This window comes from Tiliqua scincoides, chromosome 2 (genome assembly GCF_035046505.1).
Source record: "Tiliqua scincoides isolate rTilSci1 chromosome 2, rTilSci1.hap2, whole genome shotgun sequence".
Lineage (NCBI taxonomy): Eukaryota > Metazoa > Chordata > Lepidosauria > Squamata > Scincidae > Tiliqua > Tiliqua scincoides.
In genome coordinates, this window is record NC_089822.1 from 112,024,652 (window position 1) to 112,047,568 (window position 22,917).

The 22,917-nt window shown below is 47.5% G+C and overlaps 1 protein-coding gene across 1 annotated transcript; it reads left to right on the forward strand.

Annotated features, from left to right (window-relative positions):
• Window positions 1–69: 69 nt before the first annotated feature.
• PODNL1 (podocan like 1) lies at window positions 70–22,471 on the forward strand. Its single transcript, XM_066612696.1, has 12 exons — window positions 70–88; window positions 4,580–4,725; window positions 8,807–9,079; window positions 9,233–9,326; window positions 9,760–9,824; window positions 11,330–11,439; window positions 12,689–12,845; window positions 14,332–14,447; window positions 14,638–15,295; window positions 16,538–16,686; window positions 18,053–18,221; window positions 22,385–22,471. The coding sequence occupies exons 1-11, from the start codon at window positions 70–72 to the stop codon at window positions 18,201–18,203; spliced, it is 1,938 nt and encodes a 645-aa protein (XP_066468793.1). The 3' UTR covers window positions 18,204–18,221; window positions 22,385–22,471.
• The last annotated feature ends 446 nt before the right edge of the window (window positions 22,472–22,917 follow it).

A 22,917-nucleotide genomic window follows, 5' to 3' on the forward strand; every position in this document is an offset into this window, starting at 1 on the left:
GGCAGAGAAAGGCGTAAAAAAAATTAGGAGTTTATGTAAAAGACTGAAGGAACAAAACAGAATGGGAGGATGCAAAGATCAAAACAAGGTATGTATAAAAAAATAAACAGGAATGACTAAGGGAAGTCGTTGACAAAGTTTAGCAAGGAGATTAAGAGCAAATAGCAAATAAAACAAATTCCCTGACATGATTAAATAGTTCTAGTTATGGCAGGCCTTTCATAAAGTAGCAACCACCACCAACTATAGCCTGCCCTGGAGCAACATCCCTAAGTATTCATGGGTATGACCTCAAAAGTCTTCTGTTGATGATGTCATGGGTCAACCTGGATAGTTTATGACCACTGTGCACCCATACCTACCCCTTGACCTGTTCATGTGATGTGGGATGGCCAGTCAATTGCTGTATGCCATCTCAGCAGGAAAGTCTTCAGTCACTGCACCCACTTCAAGTTTCTATGGTTGGCAGTACTAGCAGCAACCCAAAATTGAGCAATTTACACATCACATCAATTTACATAAGCTAATTAGCTCATTCACAGCACAATCCTATGAATTCAATGGGACTTAATCCCTGAAAAGTGGTTACAGGTTTTGAATTGAATTGGTTTCAATTTATGTACTGACCTCTAAAACCTAACTTCTCCATAATATATGAAAATGGAACTAATAGCAAACACACTGAGCAAAAACACACTAAGCAGAAAAGTGCCCAGTCCCACTTGGTTGGGGACTTTACCATGAGATTTTCCACTCTAAAACCATGAATAGGAGCCTAAAATCCAAACACTTTCACTCAGATTGTGGAACCTGTCTTCATGGTTCAGTGCGGATGGGGGCTGGGGACATGCATGGTCTGATAGAGGACTCAATCACAGAAAAACTGATTCCTGGGAGTAGGCAGTTCCTGCACTGAAATGGGATAATGGGGTAGGGAGAGGGATACTGGAATTCAGATTTATATGGGAGGTGAAAACTAGGAAACATGCCAGTTGACTACAGATGTAGTCTTTTGTGTTATCTTGCAGAGCACTACAGCCAGGGCTTGGCCCATCCATGAAGCATTGCTTCAAGCAGCAGATTGGTGGAGGTGTTCATCTCAGTCTTCCTACTTACCTCCATGCTTCTCCTTCTTCTACTCCCTGATTGGAAAAGAGGGGACAGAGAGAAAGAACTGTAGAGGAGAGTGCTGAGCTACAACATTGGAGAGTGGGAGGAGAGGTTATTACATCATCAGGTGGGGGCAGCATTTGGCATGCTGCCTTAGGCATCAGGAGGTCTTGGGCTTTAGTCCTCTGGGGCTTTGTCACTTTAAGCAGGAAAACGTTAGGTTCTGGGACTCTGGAAAGTTAGAAATCATGAAGTTGGAACAGGATGTGGCAGTGAAAGACATTCTGCACATGCTCAGAGGCATTGAGACAGGCTGCCAGAAGGAACAGAGAAAATGAGTTCCAGGATTACACAAGAAACTCAAAACTTTTGAAACAAATTATGTGGTTTGACCCCCAACTGTGAGGAAGAACTGAAACTAGGCGTGCTATTGCTCAGTGGAAAAGAACATGCATGTGGGACAAACAGGTGGCAGCTACAATAATTTATTCTGTTTTGTTTGACAGAATTAAATGGGAATTGTCTGTCAGGGTAGTAGAACAATTCAGAAGATGGTCCTTCTTAGCAGGCCACTGCAGTGCAAATGCATCAACAACCAGTTTATGTGTTTGGGGGCTGAGGCTTGGCATTGAAAAGAACTTCTGGGGATCAGCCTGGTTCAAATTAAATCTTACACGTAGGCTGATTTTGGAAGACGTTTTAGCCAAGTGAAGTGAGGCCCTACCGGTGGCTTCATAGCATTCTTCTATCTCATATGTAACCCAATAACTTTGGGAAATTACAAGTGATCAGTTCCAGAGTCTCTGGGAATATTCCTGGCATCAGCCATCAGAGTTGTATAAATTTGCACGACAATCAAAAAAACCAGAACCACCTGCTCTTGTTTACGCACTGTCTGCACTGTGTCCTTTCATACTTCAGGGTTTCCCAAAGAGGGCTGCCTGACAACCCCCCACCCCTGGATCTGAGAAGTCTGAAGGGACAAGGAACGGGGCTGCTTTTATTAAGATGGCAGCTGCTTAGCATTACTGCTGCAACTATGTGTCTGATGAGAGTTGCCATATTTAATCTGTGGACAGGATGTCAATGACTGACAGCCCAATCCTAAGCTTTCTGGTGCCCGCTGGAGCAGTGGCACCAAAATGGCTACCGCTGTGTCCAGCAGGCACCAGGAAGCAGCAGGAGATCTCCTCAGGGGAAGGAGACTTTTGTCCCCTCCCCTGGGGAAAGCCCCAAGCCCTGCAATGTGGCTTCTCAAGTATGCACTGGCTATATTGCTGGCACAGACTTGAGAGACTCCGTTTTGGGCTGGAAGGAGAGCTCCACCAGTCCCGCTCCCTCTCGCCCCACTTCCTCACCATAGCCACCCTCCCCCATCTGCCGCTGCCCTCCCCTGCCCCAGAATGCCTCCCTCTCACCCCAACAAACTCTCTGCTGCCCAGAGTTCGTCCCTTGCTTCAGGCAGTGTGCAGCCAGCTTGCGGCTGACACTGGGCTCAGCATGGACTGGTGCTGGGCCGGCTCCAGTGCTGACCTGGTGCTGAGTGTTGTAGGCGTGACTTATGGCACATTTGTGGCACCCAGCTGTCATAAGGCCAGCGCGACGAGCTTAGGATTGGGCTCTGAAATAGCTGTGGTGCATAATGATGGGAGAAACTGCACTTGCCAAAATTCTCTCTTCAGTCAAGTGGTTAAAAGAATTGAATAACAAGTCTTCTCCCAGAGAATTTTACCAATGTTTGCTTGCTTGCCTTTCATTCAACACATTTTTGTGCAAATGCAGCAGAAGATAGTGAAAAGATGTCTTGCAGAACCAGACCTAGCAGTCCATCTAACCCAGCATCCTGACTCCAACAGTGGTCATCCAGATGCTTCTGGACAGCTCACAAACGTTTGTATGCAAAGGGAACAGCTTTGCCCTTGTTTGTCCCCCAGCAATTGGTATGCAGGTCTATACTGCCACTGAACATGAAGGTTCTGTGTAGCTATCATGTCTAAAGCTCTTTAATATTCTCTACCACGAATTTGTTTTGTTGCCTTTAAAGTAATCTAAGCCAGGTCATCACCACATCTTGTGTCACTGAATTCCACAAGCTACTTATGTATTGTGTGAAGAAGCACTTTATTTAACTGGATGATCTTGAGTTCTTTGTATTATGAAAGAGGAAGGAAATGTGTGTGCATGTGTGTGTGTGTCTGTCTACTCTCTGGGCTAGTCAAAAGATTGTTTTTAGTTGCAGCTGTCCTGAGTCCCAAGAGACAGGTTTCCATCTTCAGTGACCCAGGTCAGATTCCTGATTCCAGAGTCTTAAGACAGTTTGGACTAGCTGGGGCCAGGACAAGAACTGAAACCAAGACATTTCTCTAAGGGTTCACATATGTCCCATTAACCTTTATCATCTTACCATCTTGCTCAGCTTTATTGCTATTGTTTTCTCTAGGGAGGGGGAATAGAGGGCATTAAGTGGAGAGAGAGAGAGAGAGAGAGAGAGAGAGAGAGAGAGAGAGAGGTGAATATGGCAGTGCCCTAATTGTGAGACTGCTGAGTGAATTCCAGAGCAGAGCAGCTCTGCCAGTCTGAGAGAGAGCGTGATTGATGGCATCTCCTCCAAAGGCAAAAAGATGTGGAGGGAGGCTGATGCCAGCTGGCTGGATAACAAATTTCAGCCACAGTAATTGGTAGCTTCTGCTGGGGGGCCTACTGTGCAAACACACAGATATTTCTAGAGAGATCTTTTAAAGGACACCTGAGGGTGGCAAGTGAGCAGAAAATCCTGACAGGCAAGTGTCTGTCCATCAAAACACAGCTGACAATTTTTATGACCCCCCCCCCTCGTTGAGGTATTTTGACTCTTGTTGATTTTCTTTCTTTTTTTGCAAGAGCTGGTGGTATTTGAATCTGAATGCTCCATTGCCCAAATCATCTTGCTCAGTAGTGTGGACCAGGCATTCTGCACATGCTCAGGGGCTCTGTCTCTCATAGTGATTCATAGGTTTCCTGCGGCAGTCACAGCCCAATCACTTTCCTGGGAGTAAGCCCCACTGACTTTAATGAGACGTCCTTCTGAGCAGACATGCCTAGGAGTGGGCTGTGTGTCAGAGAGGTCTCCAGGACCCGCATCCTGCTGCGGAGGGGTTAACGAGATGAGTCTGAGGGGCGCCGCATCTGAGATGCAAGGGGAGGGGCAGAGATCTACAGGATCAGAGGAAAGGCGTGTGTGGTGCCTGAGCAACTGTCAAGAGGAGGCGACCCAGGCTTGTTGCGCGTGTCCTGTGCAGGCGCTGGAGAGAGAGGGGAGGACGGACACGTCTCGCGGCGCTGGGGAAAGCAAACCACAGCAGCGAAGCGCTGCTGATCTCCCCCTGGAGAGTCGCGCCTGGCTGGCATTCCAGCAGCCTTCCTCGGCTGCGGGAGGGTTGTGTAACAACACCCCCTCCTTCCCGGCTTTGATCGGCTGGAAAACAAGAAGACATAACATTACTCTCTCCCCCGCCCTCCTTCCCCTGCAGAAGCAGCAGCGGCGGCGGCGGCGGCAGGTCCTGTCCCGGTTGCCTTGGGGGCAGAAAGGGGAGGGTTTCTTGGGGCACCTCGGCGCGCCTTCCCCGGGCAAGAGAGGTTGGTTTCAGAAGGAAAAAGGAAGGCGATCGAGCAGGGACCGGGCGGGGAAGGGGTGCCGCCCGCGCGGGTCTGGATCCCATTAGCGATCCGTGACATCCTCCCGCGGAGAGGCGGCTCCAGCCAAGCAGGGCGATGGTGAGCAAGAACGCGCCGGGACGGCTTCTTCCCGCGCCGGGCAGCGCATCGGCTGCTGCGCGGAGGCGCCTGTAGGGGGCAGAGCGGGAGTCGGGAGGGGCCGGCGGGTGCGGATCCCCCTGGCACGGCTGAAGGCTTGAGCAGATGAGCGGCAGGTCCACGCTCGGGGCACGAGCCGCCCGGGAAGGCAAAGCTGCGGCCAGGCGCATGGAACTTCCCGGTGCACTCTGTCACCATATCGCCCCTAGTCTGAGACAGAGACTGCATCCCCACCTTCCCTGTGCGTGCTGTTCCTAAAGTGCGCGCTCTAATCCGCGTTAACAAAACTGACACCAGTCCGGATTCACTCCTGTCCAGTCACGATCGTGTGAATGTGGAGAGGCTGGGCAAGAGACTGGCTTTCTGGCTTGTGTCTGGTTAGCTTTTGCAGGAAGATATTCTACAGGTGCAGACTTTTTCTGACAAGGAGATGCGATGATGGAGAAAGCTTCACCTGGAGAAATGCAAACTGGCATGAATACACAAAAGGCACAATCCTAACCAGGTCTACTCAGAAGTAAATCCTATTTTGTTCAGTGGGGCTTACTCTCAGGAAAGTGTGGTTAGGATTGCAGCCTATGGCAGTGTTTTTCAATCTTTTTCATCTTATGGCGCACAGACAAGATACTAAAACTGTCAAGGCACACCATCAGTTTTTTGATAGTTGACAAGGCGCACCATGCTGTTGGTGGGGGACTCACATCCCCCAATGGCCTTACTAGTAAATGACCCTCCCTCAAACTCCCGCGGCACACATGCAGACTAGTCACGGCACACCAGTGTGCCACAGCGCAGTGATTGAAAATGGCAGCACTAGGGGTAGAGACTGTGGGCCAAATCCTATCCATCTTTCTAGGGCACCAGTGGGGCACATGCTTCATCTTGTGGTGGTGGGGGCAGTCACAGAAGCCTACTCTGTGTAAAGGAACATTTGTAAAGGATTGCATTGTGGCTGCATCGGTGCTAGAAAGTTGGATACGATTGGGCCCTGTATCAGGGAAATTAAAACCAAAAGTGGAAACTTACCACCAATGCCAAAGGTTGTTTTTCTTTTTTCTAAATACAAGGGCAAAAACCAACAGAACTGGGAAGTACAGAACTCAGTTGAGTATCAGGACATCCAGGATCTAGTAAGTCATTAAGGTGACAGGAGTTTAGTGGTAAGAGGACAAGTTTTTGAGCAGGTTTTATAGTCCCCCAAATTAGTAGATGTCTACTGATTTGTATTAGAATGCAGAATTCCTAATGGAGATCAGAACAACCCAAATGAGTGTTGCTAAGTGGCAGTGGCATCGCTAGGGGGGTGCTGGGGGTGCGGGCCGCACCGGGTGACGTGACCTGGGGGTGACGTGCTAAAATTGCGCCTTTATGAGCTACCGCATCATGCCATACACCGCTGGATGTGGAATGACCAGAGGAACACAATGCAAAACACCCCGTCGAGATAGCTCTTCCTTCAAAGGTTATGACCAAAAAACTGGAAAGAAAAAATGCATGGAGCCCTATGGAAAGTGAAAGTGAGCCGTAGCGTGCGTTTACTCGCAAGTAGGCATGCTTGCCGTAGTGCGTCGGAAAGGGCAGGCTGAGAGGACTCCAACGACACCAGAATGGTCCTGATCCAGTGATTGCAGCCCCAAAAATACCTGAGGAGGAGGTCCCTCCCCCTCAGCTGCAAATGTATTGAGCCCTATGGAAAGCGAAGCAGCCTCAGGTAGCGTTTACTCGCAAGTAGGCAGACGTGCCTTGGCTGTGATCAGGCCAGGCAAAGGGGAATGTGAGGACACCAGCATGGTCCCAACCTGATGGGACTGGAGCACAACAAAAGCCCCAGAAAGCAGCCTCCCCCCCCCACTAGAAAGGACCAACAAAGAGGCTTGAACTGGTAAGGGGAAAGTTTTCTATTTTGCACTTGCAGTTTCCCTCACCGCCCATTCCTACCCACACTTCCTGGGAGTAAGCCCAACTGACTCTAATGGGACTTACTTCTGAGTAGACAGGCATAGGATTGGGCTCTCAGACTTGTAAAGCCAGGTGGGTCTTTGTATTGATGTGCTTGAAATAGAAGGACTTTAAACTGGGCACTGGGGAAGGCTGAAGATCTCACTGATTCTTGGGGGGGGGGGTGTTATTGCAGACAGACTACAGAGAAAACTCACTTGGTGGAACAGGGCTGGCTCTCTCTTATTTATTTCTTTTATTTTAATTTAACTATTTATAATTATTTATTTTCATTTGCTTGATGATGTCACTTCTGGCCATGTCATCACTTCCAATGGGTCCTGGACAGATTGTCATTCTAAAAAGTGGGTTCCAGTGCTAAAAGTATGAGAACTGCTGCAATAAGGTGTTAGTAAGTTGACGTGTGTGTGTGTGTGTGTGTGTGTGTGTGTGTGTGTGTGAGAGAGAGAGAGAGAGAGACAGACTCCACAAGTTTTCAAAATCACTAAAATCAGAATTTGGAGGAACAATACCATCATGAACAATACCAATACCATTTGGAGGAACAATATCATCATAATATGTCAATCAATGCATAATTTCATGCAGAATGCAATGAAACAAACCACATTGAAATATCTGTATTCCAGCAAAAGGTACTGCCCAAAAACCAGTGGGGGGAGGGCAATGGTACATCACCACACCCACCAACTGGAGTGTTGCCCCGCCCATTGCATATAATTTGTGATTTGATGGTGAAACTGGAAGGGAGATTTTCCTGTAAAATTTACAAGGATCCCTGAAGATCCATTTAAAGTTTAAGTGGCTCTGAATTATAGCCAGATCCATCATGTGACAACCTTAAAAACTAGCTAGCATATTTGTTGAAGCCACAATATGTTCTTGCTGCAGTGATTCAGACAGTCCCCATGCATTCCATTGGCTTTTCAGGATCATTCTTTTTAGTTGGCATCATCAGCATGGAGGGAAGTGGAGATGGTCAAAGAGAATGTTTTTCTGTTTTAAGCAACTGAACTGTGCAACCTGAGAGGTGCAAGCCCTGGATCCTTTCTAGTGTAGTAGAGGCTTTTGGGATGTACTTCTCAGATTCTGCAGTCCTTTGAAAAGATTGTCAGGCCTCATAACTGTTTGGGTGGCTTGTTTAGTCTAGGCAGCGCTGATGCAACTGATGAGCATGTTGCTACACAGCTCTACTCCTTTTAGACAGCTCCACACCCACTTCAGGCTTGCAAAGTCCAGCTCCTGTGTGCTGCTAGCAGGAGAATTGCCTAGTAGATTTTATCTCTTGCTAACGAAAGAGTGATATTTGGATTTTCCACTTCCAGCAAGATTTGGGGCTAGTCTTCCAAATTCCAGAATGGGGTTGGGGAAAGATACAGACAAGCTTAACCTGGAGGTATGCTTTGGATGCCTCCATCCATCCCCATTTCCTCATTAAAAAAACAGTGCCGCATCCTGCCTCTGGGTTGCCTCTGGGTTGCACCTTTGCTACTTTTCATTTCAGGTGGAGACCCAATAAAGATTTCAGTTTGCATAGCCAATTTGCAAATGGACATTCACCCCTTATTCTGTGTTAGTTTGCAACTCTTACCAGCCTACACACACTTCTGACACCCTTCTTCATGCGTAGAATTCCTACATAAACATTTGCTTACAGGCTGCCCTGTGTTTTTTTGCTTTTGCCATTTCCTTGTTCAAATATACTCATTTTTTCTGTACCCCCTGGAAGAGACAAGCACCCTCTTGTGCCTTTCAGCTCCCCCCTGCAATCAATGAGGTATTTCAATGATTTGGGGGCTCTGTCTACATTCCCAGTAGAACTGGCTTGTGTGGGGGGGGGGCTTCCTGCCCTCCTCAGTGAAGCAGACAGGGGAGGCATTGAAAGAAATGTGTGTGATGGTGTTGTACAGGGACCCCATTGACTAGCCTTGACCTTTGCCCCCAGCAGCTGTGCAGTGGTTATTTCCTACTACTCCTGCTCTTGAGCATCCCTCCTGGCTTTCTGCTCGAAAACCACAATGATGACAGTGACAATGACAATGATGATGACTTGCTGCTTACAACTTCCCAGCCTTGGGGGGGTATCCCTGCCCAGAATGCACCCAGCTGCCCAGCGAACTGCACTTGCCCAACAGAGGAGACGGTAGACTGTGGCGGCCTTGACCTGCACATCTTCCCCAGAAACATATCCAAAAGCATCCAACATCTTTCACTGCAGGTAACAAAGGAGCTGATAGTGGGGCAAGTGATGGGCCTGGCCCTATTTGGGTGAAGTGAGAGCTGAGAGCAGGGCACTAGAAGGCACCCAGACAAGAGTTTGTGATATCCCCTTTTCTGCCCATCTTATGCCATGCTGGTCTTCTTTTTGCAGAATAACCAGTTGCAGGAACTGCCATACAATGAGCTGTCTCGGCTTACTAGCCTGAGGACCTTGAATCTCCACAACAACCACATCACTTCTGCAGGTGAGTAGAAGCAAGGGAGTAGGATATTTGGAAGGTTTTTTCCCCCAGCATTCTAGGGGAAACTCTAAGGGTTAGCAATTTCGAATTGACCCAAGATTACTGTCCCCTTAAGCGTTGGTGGGTCAGTGAGTGGAAAGGCACAATCAGAACTGCATAAAGGGGCTGGGTCCCAAGGCTCAGTCTTTGAACTATGCCATGAAAGTGAAGTGACTTTAGATTGGAAATACTGCCCCAAGCCAGAGAGCCTTGCATCTGTATCTGCAGGACAGTGCAAACTAACTCTGTTGCTTCTTGGGCGTAATGCCTAGTTGGCAGGGGTAGAGGTTTTGCTCTTGCAGAAAGGCCTGCATGGGGACAAGCAAAAGTAAGGGAGCCCTGCAGCTTTGCAAGAATCCCAAATTCGTGCCTTTTTCTAGTGTGTCCCATTTTAAAGGTCTGCCGGACGAAGCCTTTGAGGCCTTGCAGTTGCTTCAATACATCTACCTGGCCAATAATAAGGTGAGTGCAAGTGGAGTTGCGGGAAGGATCTTTGATTCTCACAGGCTTTGAAATGCAAACCACCAAATCACATGATGCCACTAAATTTTATCAGGAATAATATTCACAAGGGGATGTTCCACCCACAACTGTTCCTTCCCACTCCCCTGAGAAAATAGTGAGAGCTCATGCGTCCGACAGATCAGTTATTTCTTAACATCAATTACTGTCTTATGTCCATAATCAGCAGGGCCAAAGGATATTAGGGGTAGATTTTCCTAGCGTTCAATTCATCTTTTCAAGGTGATATGAGGATTCTAATTCACATTAGTGGTTGCATAACTAGGAGGGATGATTGTCATATTGATTTAATTTGCACAGTAAAATAATGTGATTTTGGTTCGTGCTGAACATGTCTAGAATCCAGGTACTGTATTTTTTTTTTCCAAAATGTGCCATTTTCCTGTCTCAATTGATTTTGTAAAGACGATCATACATGGTAAACATGTGCCTGAAATGTCCTGAAGGCTGGATGCTTGTCAGAGCTAGGATTCTGTCTCACTCTGAACTCTAGGTATGGACCCTCATAACAAGTCTAGCCATAAAGTGAAGATCTTATCTCCAAAGACCCTTCCGTTCTGCCTCTGATGACAATGCAAAAAGCATGTCAATAGAAACAGTGAGAACAAATAATAAACAGAATATAAATTATTCTTTACCACATTTCAGGCAAGTAATTCTGACCCTCATCTAAAATGTTCAATAGTTTCACCCATTGTTCCATCAAGTATTTCTTACTTCTGTAGTTTTAACTAAACTCTTCCTAAATTTCATAGTATACATAAATTGGTTACTGCTGAACCCAGAAATATTATTTTCCAGTTTGTCAAGAGTTGAGCCTAATGCATGTTGCTAACATTTAGCACTCAAAAGTTTCTGTTTGTTCTCTGAGCCAGACCATCTTTTTAAATCTCACACTTGCAGTGAAAATTATTCACTTGTTGCCAAGACCCTCAGAAAGTCGTAGGCAGTTGGTTTAAAGGACAAACAAGAGACCTACCAGTGAATGTGAAGTTTTTCCTGTGCCATCTCATCCTGTAGGCAGGGGAACAATGTGAATACTCTTGAGAGGAAAATGCTTCTCTGAACAAACCCTTCCCCCTTTTCATGGAATCCTTGTTCTCCCTATAGGCAGCCATTCACTGACATAAGAGAAAGTAAAGGAGTGCCCTCAAGGCCAACACTTTCCACCTGTGGTGACCCAGTCTTTGAAAATCATTCTTCATGAATCATTATTCCACCAAACATTGTCCTTAAAATACATGGGTTTCCATTTTCACTTTGAATGTAAACTTGCCTCTTTCTACCTCCCCACCGCCTCGGAATCTAAAATGATGCCCCTTGCATGTGATCAAACTGGGCCTGGCCATTCTTATGCTCATATGGCAACGGACCAGAGGTGGGTGGGCTGCAAATGTAGGCAGCTGAGATCAGCTTGACATTCTCAACATGGTTCTCCTTTGCAGCTGACTGTAGCACCGCAACTCCTACCCAACACCCTGCGTATTGTGGATCTTGCTGCCAACCGCCTGACATGCATTTACCCACTCACCTTTGGACACAAACCTGGCCTCCGGTAAGGTTGGTGGTACCTCAGTTAGGGAGCAAAAAGATAGGGAGGTCCCTGAATGTAATCTACAAGCTCCACCCCATTCTTACTCTCGCAGTTTGATCATTAAGACTGCACTGTATAGCTTGGCTCCCTAATGAGTGCAGGTGTACAGTACAGACACAGGCATCCCCCTGTACCCACGGTGGTTCTGTTCTCCTCCTCCCCACAGATATGGAAACCACAGGTATGGAGGACCACTATTCAAATAGCAGCCCCTGCACCCCCATTCCCTTTTTCTTTAGTAGTACTGGAAGCACTGGCGTTTCTTCCTTTAACAAAGCAACATTCTTGCTTCACTGAAGAGTGATGTGCAGGCAAAACCAGCCTGCACGCTATAGGCAGGAGACTAAATGAACATTAACAGGAACACTTCCTGTTAATGTGCAGTTGGTCTTCCTCTAGGATGCAGGCTGGTCACCTGCACGTTGCTCTTCAGTTCAGCAAGCGTGTCACTCTGTTAAAGCAAAGAACACCAGCACTTCCAGTCCTACTAAACAAATACTACTATAATGCGTGCAGGGGGTGTCGTCATCTGGATCAGTGGATAACTGAATCTGTGGATACCTGATCCGTGGATACAGGGAGACACCTGTATTTGCAAACACAATTTTGTTCACACTTTGAATTTTCACAAGTACATTGAAGATATTTTGGGGCCCAACTACATGTTAAATATGGTGCTGCAATTCTTTTTCCCCTCACATTTTTTAAAAAGCAAAGCAGCTACAAGTCTCTGTGGGAGACAGGAGATGGAGATGAAGAAGAAAGGAGTGTTTAAACCTTTTCTTTCCAGCCACCTATTTGCTCAATATTGCTTTCCCCTCTGAACTTGTTTTCCTGACCAAGAGGAAGAAAAACAGGGTTCCCACAGAGAGAAAAGCAGCATGGAGAAGGGAACTGTGAGCAAACAAAATCTGACAGGAAAAGGGTAGTAGTCCCACTCCAATCTCTAGTCCTCCATTCAACTTCAAACCAAGTAGTACAATATATTGCTTGCTTTGAGTTAAGAAAAAAAAAGTTGGGGGAAAAGTCATGGAATGTGTAACATCCAATTTGGCTCTTAGGTGCACTACTGAAAAAAAAGATGTAATATGTGAATGATACTCACCCTGGTATCTTTGTAAAGGGGAGCTCCTATTTGCAGCTGGTGTGGGGCTGCTCCCCCCCCCCAACTGCACTCCTAATTTGTTCAACTGACTTTTCTCCCACACAGGTCTGTTTATCTACACAACAACCAGCTGAATAACTCAGGCCTGCCCTCTGATGCTTTCAATGGCTCTTCTGCAGTCAGCACCCTGATTCTCTCCAACAACCTGCTCACCTATGTGCCCAAGAACTTGCCCCCTGCCATTTCCCGTCTCCATTTACAGGTTGGCAACTGAGATTCCCTGGAGAGAGTCTCCAGACTATGTTCTTTCCAAATCTGCAAGTGGCCAGAGTGCAGTGAGAGAAGGAGCTTTCGGGAACGAAGGGGAAAGGGAACCAAAGAACCCTGTTTTTTCACTCAGACCCTCAGAGTGGAGTCTAGCAGATAGAACAAGAATGCTGGTGTCCTAAATCAGAGGCTGTGAAAACTATGTGCTGAAGGCAGTTTCCAAGTTCTGTAACCTCACAGCTGTGTATTTGGAATATATTATGTCATTCTAGTAATATGTAAACACACATGCAGCCCAATCCTATCCACATTTATTCAGATATTGGTTGTACTTAGTTCAGTGGAACTTAGGGCACAATCCTAACCTTTCCAGCCCTGACATAAGGGCAATGCAGCTCTGAAGTAAGGGAAAAAACATTCCCTTACTTTGAGGAGGCCTCCATAAGTGACACCCAACTGCAGGATGCGGCACACGTCCCATTGGCACCACTATGCCAGTGCTGGAAAGCACTGACATAAGGGGTTAGGATTGCACCCCTACTCTAGAATAACTGTGGTTAGAATGGCTTAACTTGAATGATTTAGGGCACAATCCTAACCAGGTCTACTCAGAAGTAAGTCCTATTATGTTCGATGGGACTTACTCCCAGGAAAGTGAGGTTAGGATTGCAGCCTAATTCTGTGGCAACAAGAAATTTGGAATTTCTTGTTTTTCTTATGTTCAAGTTTTTGAGGGGTTGGGTAGTTTGCTAGGGAACCAAGGAACATTAGGACCATTGGTGGGAAAAGTCAGAGGGGGAAAATAGAGGGATCGGTTAAGGATCAGCTGTATGGGAAGCTGTATGCTGTGAGTCTCCAACTAGATCCTCTCTCCTCTACCAAACACTTAACAGAAACCACCTCTGCATTTTAAGTTTTTCAACCCTTTTTCAAAAATGCAGCTGAGGGTTAGTTTGCACAATCAGTGGAATCATGGTCAAGTTGTTCCTGGATTGCATGGCTTCAAGGTGCATGTGGGGTTAAGCATGTGTGCATGCTTCCTTATGCACAAAATGTCCCTGCTCATAGAAAAGTCTGAACCTTGCTTCCCTGACATGCTGGTTTTCTGCATTCTGGAAGTCTTAACTATGGGGATGGTTTTAAAACATGCAAGCACAACCTACAGCCTGAAGTGGTACTGTCCAGAAAAAACTTTGCCACTTGATTTCTCTGGCCTTGAGAAACTTAAAAGAGCCAAAGAAAGCTGCCAGATTTGATGTGAGGCTGCATTCTACCTCAACATAAATCACAAGCAGGCACATATCAGGACCCTTGGCCAAGACTCCTGCTATGTTTCTTTGCTTCCTGAATCATAGCAGTGCTGGGCAGCTTGGTGTCAAGATTGGAGCCCTCTCCTTAGGCCACCTTCTCCTGGTGGAAGCTGGGGGGAGGGATGGGATAGTGGAGGGCTTTCTCACTAAGCACAAGGCTCCATTTTGCAGAACAACCACATAATCCGCATCCCTAAAGGGGCCTTGAACCACCAGTGGCGCCTCCGGGAGCTGTACTTGCAGAACAATAACCTGTCCAATGATGGCCTTGACCCCTCCACCTTCAGGTAACTGTGATAAATGATGGGGCTATTCCATGGGTAGGACTGCTGAAGCTGGGAGCCAGCACTCCTGGAGCCAACACACACCTATGGCCAGCTCTGGATTGGGAGAGCTGGAAGGCCTCAAAAAAGCAAGGAAGAGGAGGCAGGATGCCTCTTTGGTAGGTCCTAATGTCCAGCTCTTGCCTTCCTGTAGCAGGTTGAAGAGCCTGGAGTACCTGGACCTTTCCAACAACAACCTGACAGAGGTTCCTGCTGGCCTCCCTGCAAACATTGTTATCTTGCACCTGGGTCGGAACTGCCTGAGCAGGCTACCCCCCGAGCACCTGAGCCGTGTGCGGAGCCTGCAGTACCTTCTGCTGCAGAGCAATGTGTTGACAGCATCAGGAGTGCACCCCGACACTTTCTTGCACCTGCGCTCCCTGCACACACTCCACATGTACAACAACCGACTAGACCGCATACCACCTGGACTTCCACGGCGCGTCCGTTCCCTCATGCTGCTGCACAACCAGATTACGCACATTGGGCTGCAGGACTTTGCTACCACCTACGCCTTGGTCGAGCTCAATCTCAGCTACAATAGGCTTTACAGTGCTCACATCCACCGCCTGGCCTTCCGCAAGCTGAGGCGCCTGGAGACCCTGGACATCTCAGGCAATCAACTAACACTCCTACCTGCAGGGCTGCCTTCCAGCCTCCAGGTCCTCAACCTGCAAAAGAACCAGCTCAACTCCCTTTCTCCAGAGTTGCTGGCCAACCTCACCATGCTCAAGGAGATGCACCTGGCACACAACCGCCTGCGGATCAGTGGCATCTCTCCAGGCACTTGGCAGGAGCTACATGGGCTCAAGGTGAGGAGGGCAGATGGGAGGGTTTACTCTTCATAAATTGCATTTGGGTAGCCTAGAAGCAGGCACAGCTTCCACACCAGAGGAATTTCACTCCCCAATGAGTACAAAAAAAAGCAGCTACTGACCTCAGCTCCTTCATGCATGATTCTCTTGATAAAGCAGGAATCATATAGGTCATATTGAGAGCTCCCAGCATGCACTACTCTGTTTTATTTCAAGGGGAAGCAAGGAAGGAGCCAGACAAGTGGCTGCTTTACCCTCACTTCCTTGCATGGTTGCTTTAAACCACGGTTCTTCAACCTTGAGGTCAGGACCCCAATAGTATCACAAAGCCTCAGTTTTGGGGTCACCGCAACTTACAGGAGTGAAAAGAGTTGAAGACCACTGGACAAGATCACCCCCAGGTAAAGGGGGAGGCATCTGGTGTACCCCTTCAGGTATCAGGAGATTGTGTCCCAGTCCTGCTCAGGTCTTAGCAATTATGCTAAAATAGTTTTCACTAGTGCCAGGCTTCATGACAACTTTTTTCTGCTCTCTCTAATAAGAATATTTGGTTATCATGAAGAGTGCTGGGAGGGCATTGCAGGGGGAGGATAGGGTCCTGGGAGTGGAGTGCCTAGTCTCACACTTGGTTTATTTATTGGGGTCATGGCATTTAAAAAGTTGAAGACCACTGTTTTAAACAAACCAAGGGAGGAAAGAAATAGGGGAGGTGGAAGCAAAGTGGCTCAGTGCTGCCTGTGTGACTCAAAGCGATTCAGTGCTGCCTATTTTTTTTAGCCCAGGCAGTGGCAAGCCATTTTGCTTCCCTCACTCCTTCTCAGGTTCTGGTTTGCAAATACAGTACTTAGAACTTAGTGAATCCTTGCCTCCTTAAGTTGCTCTTCGCATAATTCTGTTTTGGCATAAGAAAGAGTATTTGTCCTGCAGGGTTGTCTGAAAACACTGGTGCCTGAAAATCCAGGTATCTCAGATGGCACCTCTCACAGACCCAAACCTGTGTTTAAGAAAAGGCATAGCCCACCAGGAAGTTTTTTTTGCATCGCTTAATGATACAGCGTTCTTGGGCTTGCTCATGTCAGTGGGCTTTGCTGCAGAAGCAAACTCCCAGGAAATGATGTGTCTACTTCCTAGGTCAGATCTTTCTGTCTCCTATTCTGCCACCCTTAGTAATGTCTAGAATCTGACACCTGTGGCAGCTGCTGCAGGGTCCCCAACATTTCCCCTATTTTAATTTCCCAGCTGCTGGATCTGAGCTACAACGAGTTGTCCTATGTTCCCCCGGACCTTCCAGAATCACTAGAGTATCTATACTTGCAGCATAACAGGATTGCTGTCCTTACAGCTGAGGCCTTCCTCACAACACCCAACATCCGTGTCATCACTCTCAGGTAAAGAAAATGACAATGCGTTGCTTTTTACAAGAGGGGCTCAGTACTTGTGTATGGATATTACCTGCACCAAGTTGTATAGCTGAAAGGAGAGGGTCACAGGACCCCAGGCAGCACTCTTCTGGAGGCGGCAATACTGCCCCCAAGGTGGCAATCCAGTCGCTGCAGTCCTGCCCCCCTTGCTCACAGCTGAGCCACTTGCACTGAGGCCACCTGCAGAAGCAGCCAGCCTTGCTCTGCGTGGCGTGCAACTGCACCAAGAATGACTGCAGGGGGACCACCCCCAGTCATTCTTGGTGTGGTTGGTCAGAGCAAAGCTGGTCCTTTCTTCAGAAGTAGCTGGCTCCACTCTGACCGTGCTGGCAGTGATTGCGGTGACATCATCACATCACCGCAATTACTTCTGCGTCCGAGGGGGTGGCAGGCTGATCAGTGTGCCTGCCCCAGGATGGTGCACCAGTCAGGTATGTGGCTGCCTGCACCCTGCTCATCAGGAGTGTGTGTGTGTGTGGGGGGAACATCCATGTATGTGTGTGTATTCTTTCTTTAAGTAGTCCAATTACTGCTTGTATGTATTTTAAGAGTGGAATGCAGCCCCCCACCCCCAAGACAATAAATTATATGTGCTTTGACTCAAAAGAGTGGCAACGTGCTCTGCACTTAAAAAAATTAATAGCCTCCATTCAGGCAACCCAAACTCTGCATCAAAACCTGCAGAGTTCTGTTATGTGCATAAATGATGCATATTAAGCAAAAATTATATATTACATAGTTTGTTGCACTTTTTAAAACTATTTTGCATTCTTTACTATGGGGAAAAGCAAGGAGTTATTAAGGGGCATTGAAGCCATATCCTTCTTTTGAGACTCCATCAGGACTCGCTCCATTTTGCCTTTTACAGCAAATCATGCACTCTGAGACCCTTGCCTTTGCTACAGTGGCTTCATTGTAAAGGTAGGCAGCTAATCTGTTTGGTCTTCTTAGGCCTCCATCATGCTTGATCTGGGATATCAAGCTCAAGAACTAGTCTAAGTGCCAATCTCCATGCAACATTCAGTCCTGTCTCACTTGTCCCCTTTTAAAAATGTATATTCTTTATAAATGTACCTGTTACTTTCAAGTAAATACAGTATCACAGGTTTGTAAGTCCTACTGAATGCAATAGGACTTCCTTCCTAGTGAATATGCCTAAGGTTTAGGCTGTAAGGAAATCAGATTCCTGACTTTTGAATTATACCCACCATCTAGGCCTGTATCAAAGTTTCAGGAACTGTAAAAGAAGAAATAGTCATAAACTCACTTTACTCTTGTGTCTGAAGTTGGAGGCTGTCCCATTTTACACACAAATCCTCTCTCTGTTTTCTAGATCCAATCGTTTATTGGCAGCCAATGTGTCTCAAGAGGCGTTTACAGACCTGAAACTATTGGAGGTAGTGGACACAACAGGGAACCCAGAGTCCATCACCATCTCTCTGCTGCAAGCTGGACACTGGGTCCATACCCAGACAGGCACCTAGGAAGGGGGCCCAGGCCAGGTCAGACTTCGTCTACACTATAGGATAAATGTGGAAGTTTGCATTCACAAAAGAATCATCCTAGTTCTTAGCTTTTTCTGGGATCCAGGACTACAGAAAAGTAATTTAATGGTAGGAAACTCTGTAGAGGAAAAAAAGAGGTGTGTTACATGAGTAATATTAGTGCTTTTGCAACTTATTGTTAACAGAGGCCCTGTTTTGATTGAGCAAAGCTAGAGGGCCAGAAGCATTGGTTGGCTCATGTGAAAACAGGGCAGTGAGACGCAGGCCTAGTTTTCTTTCAGGTAGTAAACAGTCTCAGGGTGGATTCATTATTTGTGTGAAAACATTATATTCCACTTTATCTTATTTAAAGAAAGATAAAGTAGCTTTAAAAAGCATTAAATTCAGTAAAACCAGAAGTGCTCAGAAGTGCACAGCAAGAATAACACTACCACAAAACATTTAAAAAAGGGGATTTTTTTACCTGGCGAATTCCTGGTAGAGGAAGGATGGCATTCCTGATTATTGGGATTGCCCCTTGCACCTCCTGGAGGCATGAGGGGCATTCCCATTCATGAAAAAGAAAGCTGCGGGGCAAAAAAAAATTTCATTAATACAAGTGAAGATTTAAGGCCATGTAAGTCAGCTTCATCCTAAGAAGCCTGGTCTTGGCTTGGCATCTCTGGATTTGGCAAGGTCTAGATACAGAGTAAGAATTTGACAAGTATTTATTATTTCTGTCATCCAGGGCCAATCCAGCTATTATAATTAGCAGAGACAATTGTTGAACAGGCATGTAGTTGGCCATGATCCTCCAAGTATCCTGTCCACTGCCTCAGTTTGAACTAGCTGAAAAGGTCTCCATCAAAATCTGGTTAGGAGGAGTTCTAGCAGTCTCCCAGGCAACAACTGGAGTAGATAAAATAGCTTGTATCTGTCCATTGTCTTGCAAATTAGCCACAGCTGTTTAAGGGCTCAGTCTCCCTCCTTGAACCCAATTGGCACAGGTCCTTCATCACTCTGAACAGCTTTGCTGAATACCACCTGGTTGCATCATTTCAGACTGCTGCTAGGAGCTCCCATTACTGAATGCTTCTCTGTACATAGAAACATTTGCTCAGCTTAGAAATCAGCATGTCAGTGGGAAGGGGTTTCTTCTTTCCTTTCTCGTACATGCTAGTTTTCTGCACTAGAATCCTTCTTTGCATATTGAAGACCATTCATCCAGTCATGTGATAACTTAGCTGCACTCTGAAGCAGAACAACCTAGATCAGTGGTTCTCACCCTTTTTAGCCTGGGACCCACCAGAAGTGATGTCAGCAACCTGGAAGTGATGTCATAGCCAGAAATGACATCAAACAGGAAGTGACATCACTGTGATGTCAGAGCCGGAAGTGATGTCATCAAGCAGGAAGTTCTTATCTAGAAACTCAAACTGTAAATGACAAGAGACAGTATTCCAGCTCAGAAGCTTCTTCCAGTTCTCCCTGCCCTTGCTACCATTGCTATCAAGCAAAAAATGAAACTTCTGGAACAAAATCATGGTTGGTTGGCAACCTTCAGTCTCGAAAGACTGTGGTATAAGCCTACAGCACCTGGTATTCCCAGGCGGTCTCCCATCCAAGTACTAACAGGCCTGATCCTGTTTAGCTTCTGAGATCAGACAAGATTGGGCATCTGCAAGGTAACAGTTGCTGCCTGGAACAAAATATGTGTATTTATTTACTATTCTTTTTATTTCTGTCTTTATTTACAAAATCTCAAGCTACTTCTTGTATCACACTTGAAACTAACAAACATTGATGCGGCTATCGATACTGTGGTCAACACTAGCCAGAAACAAGTGCACCCTACTCATGCACCTCAATACAAGAAGTAGCTTGAGCTTTTGTAAATAAAGGAAATAAAAACAGTAGTATCCCCCTCAGAAGAAAGATAAGCAGGGACGCTTCCCCTCATCTCCCCCAATCCCCAGCACGTCTACTCAGAATTGACTCCCATTATTGGCAATGGGGCTTACTCCCAGGTAAGAGTAGACAGAATTGCAGCCTAAGAGAGAAGTAAGAAGAGGGGAAGGGTGCACATCAGAGAGAAGCAGCTGGGAGAGCAGCACTCTCCCTGGGTCCTCCCCCCCTCCGCTCTCTCTTGGCAGCCAAGCAACCAGGGATCCCCCCCTCACCCCAGCAAAGATATAAAGAGAGGACGTGCTAGCCAGGGCAGGAAAGGATCGTGGCTTCCAGGCGATTTCAGAGAGGGGAAGAGGTGGGGTAGTGGGGGTGGCGATGCTGCTTTCAAGGCAGGCTCACCCAAGCCCTGTGTTCAGGTCTCTGCCTACACTCTCCAGCCCAGTCCAGCTGCAGGGGGGGGGGAGCTGCTCGGTCTTGCAACCCCGAGGCAGCCCATCCCATCAAGGCAGCCAAGCTGACAAAGGTTGGTGGGGAGAAGCCCGGCTGGCTCGTCCATGTCTCTCCTGGTCCTTCTTTGCCTGCAATCCAAGCCTGCACTCTGCGACTGCCCCCCCCCCCCCCGGGAAGCCTGCAAGTGAAGAGGGAGGTCCAGCTGGAAGGCAGCAGCACCCTTTCTGGGGGAAAGTTCTGGGCACGCTGCTTTCTTTGCACATGTGCAAGCCGCTCTTAACTAATGTTAAGGTCTCAATGCTGGGAAGCTTAAAATGGCAACGCCCAGGCTTTGCCCACTTCCAAAATGGTGCCGCCTAAGTCTTTTACCATCTTCCAAGATGGCTGCCGCCAGCATCTCAAGACCCACCAGAAATCGGATCGTGACCCACCAAGTGGGTCCCGACCCACAGTTTGAGAACCACTGACCTAGATACTAGTTCTCACTGAGGCAATAAACTTGTAACTCCAGATATCAATCCTAATTGTATTTAGCTTCACCTTAGGTGGTTTAGTAGCTGCCTTATGTCATGTATAGGTTTTATCTACCCTCCTCATGACGCACTCAGAAGAATAGTGGGATCGTGAAAGCAAGTGAGATTCCCTTCTCACCAGGGATGAGGCCCACTGCAGAGCACTTGGAGAGTGGCCCACAAAATTCAAGTAGGCTCTGCTGCCACTGACTCCTTCCCCAGACTGCAATATTGGGTCTCTTTCAACATGACTAAATCCACCATCCTTGGGTGCCTTAAACTTGGAACCACCAGTATGCTGTTACTGCAGCCTGCTACTGCAGCCTACTCCTGTGGTTTTCAAACTCTCCGGGAGTTTGAAACCCACAGTAAGTCCTTGCAGGGGTGGGGGGGGGGGGGAGGCTGCAGGGGTGGGGGGATGCAGCAACACGATCCCCAGGAGCACACCGCTCAGGGGGGCTGCAGGCACTGGAGTGCACCCTCCAGCAGCCATCCCTGGGTGCGGGCAGCCCTGCCCGAGCCTCTGCAGGGCTCCCTGGGTCAGCAGCAGTGAAAGTGAGCGATCGTGCTCTGCCTCTGCAAAAGTGGAAGTGGAGCGCAATTGCTCACTTTCACTGCTGCTGACCTGAGAAGCCCTGCAGAGGCTCGGGCAGGGCTCCCTGCACCCAGGGACAGCTGCTGCAGGGACTGGAGGGTGCACCCCAGTCCCTGCAGCCCCGTCAGAAGGAAAAGCGGAGTGATCGCACTCTGCTTCTGGTTTAGCGGAGGTGGGGTGTGATCACCCCACTTTCACTTTGGAAGTCTCGGGGAGCCCCATGGACAGCCACACAGGGCTCCCCGCACCCCCGGGGAGGCTGCAGGAGGCTGTGGTGAATGCAGCCAAGCCCCTGCAGCAGCCTGAGCAGCACAGTCCTTTGGATGCACTCACCACAGCCTCCTGCAGCCTGGGGGGGGGGGTTCCATCTCCTGCTGCCACTGCCTCTTGACTGCCCCCACCTCTTAAGGGCAAAGAGGCCAGGGCCCTCATGCTGGGGCATTGTGATGCCCCAGTCTGAAAACCTCTGGTCTACTCCATTACTTTTGTCCTGTTATGTCCAGCTAATTGAACCTTTTTCTCCTCCTGGAGCTCACCATCTTAAACTTTTATGTCACATTGCTTTCCTTAGACCTCTTGGGCAAGATAGCCTCAACATCCTACACTTGTCTCAGTGCAGACTTCCAGAGAGATTTGCATAGGCTAATGCTTGCTCTTCTAGCCTCAGCTGCACAGAGCCAAGTGACTACAGTATGCTCTGTCTGCTTTCCCAGCAGGACTCAGCTACATCCAGTTTGAAAAAGACAAAGAGATGGAGAAAAAGAGAGTGGCATGATATGAGACTACTTCAGCTAAAGCTGCTAGACCAATCTTCAGTGGGTCTGTGCTTAACTCATGAAAAAAACAGTCTGCATAGAATTGAGGCTGAAGTCACAGACAAGACTAGCTGAACGAACCTGTGCATCTATGCTCATTGGCTTGGCTACAGCTTGTTGGAGGCAGAGTTGCTAAGGACTTAAAGTAGCCAACAGAGCACCTATGCTTACAATTCCTCCTGCATCACTCTTCAAACAGATGAATCAAAACTGCATCGATTTGTTAGTGGAATTGCTTCCTAACATAGATTATAAGGAAGCACTATCCCTTAGCAAATGCAGTGTTGTTTCTTGTGGGTCAGGTGCCAGTGCCATCTCTGTTGGAGAAGAGGAACTCAATTACGTCCCAAGCTGCTCACCATCACAAGGAACCAGCTTTATGAATGTCCCCTGTGGTTTGAGTAGATTGGAGTGTGGCCTGAGGACAACATCAA

Bases quoted from the DNA above. Each gene is read 5' to 3' on its own strand.
- PODNL1 (XM_066612696.1), top strand. The intron at 9,080-9,232 runs GTAACAAAGGAG...TTCTTTTTGCAG, and splicing joins TCCAACATCTTTCACTGCAG to AATAACCAGTTGCAGGAACT. The intron at 14,448-14,637 runs GTAACTGTGATA...GCCTTCCTGTAG, and splicing joins CTTGACCCCTCCACCTTCAG to CAGGTTGAAGAGCCTGGAGT.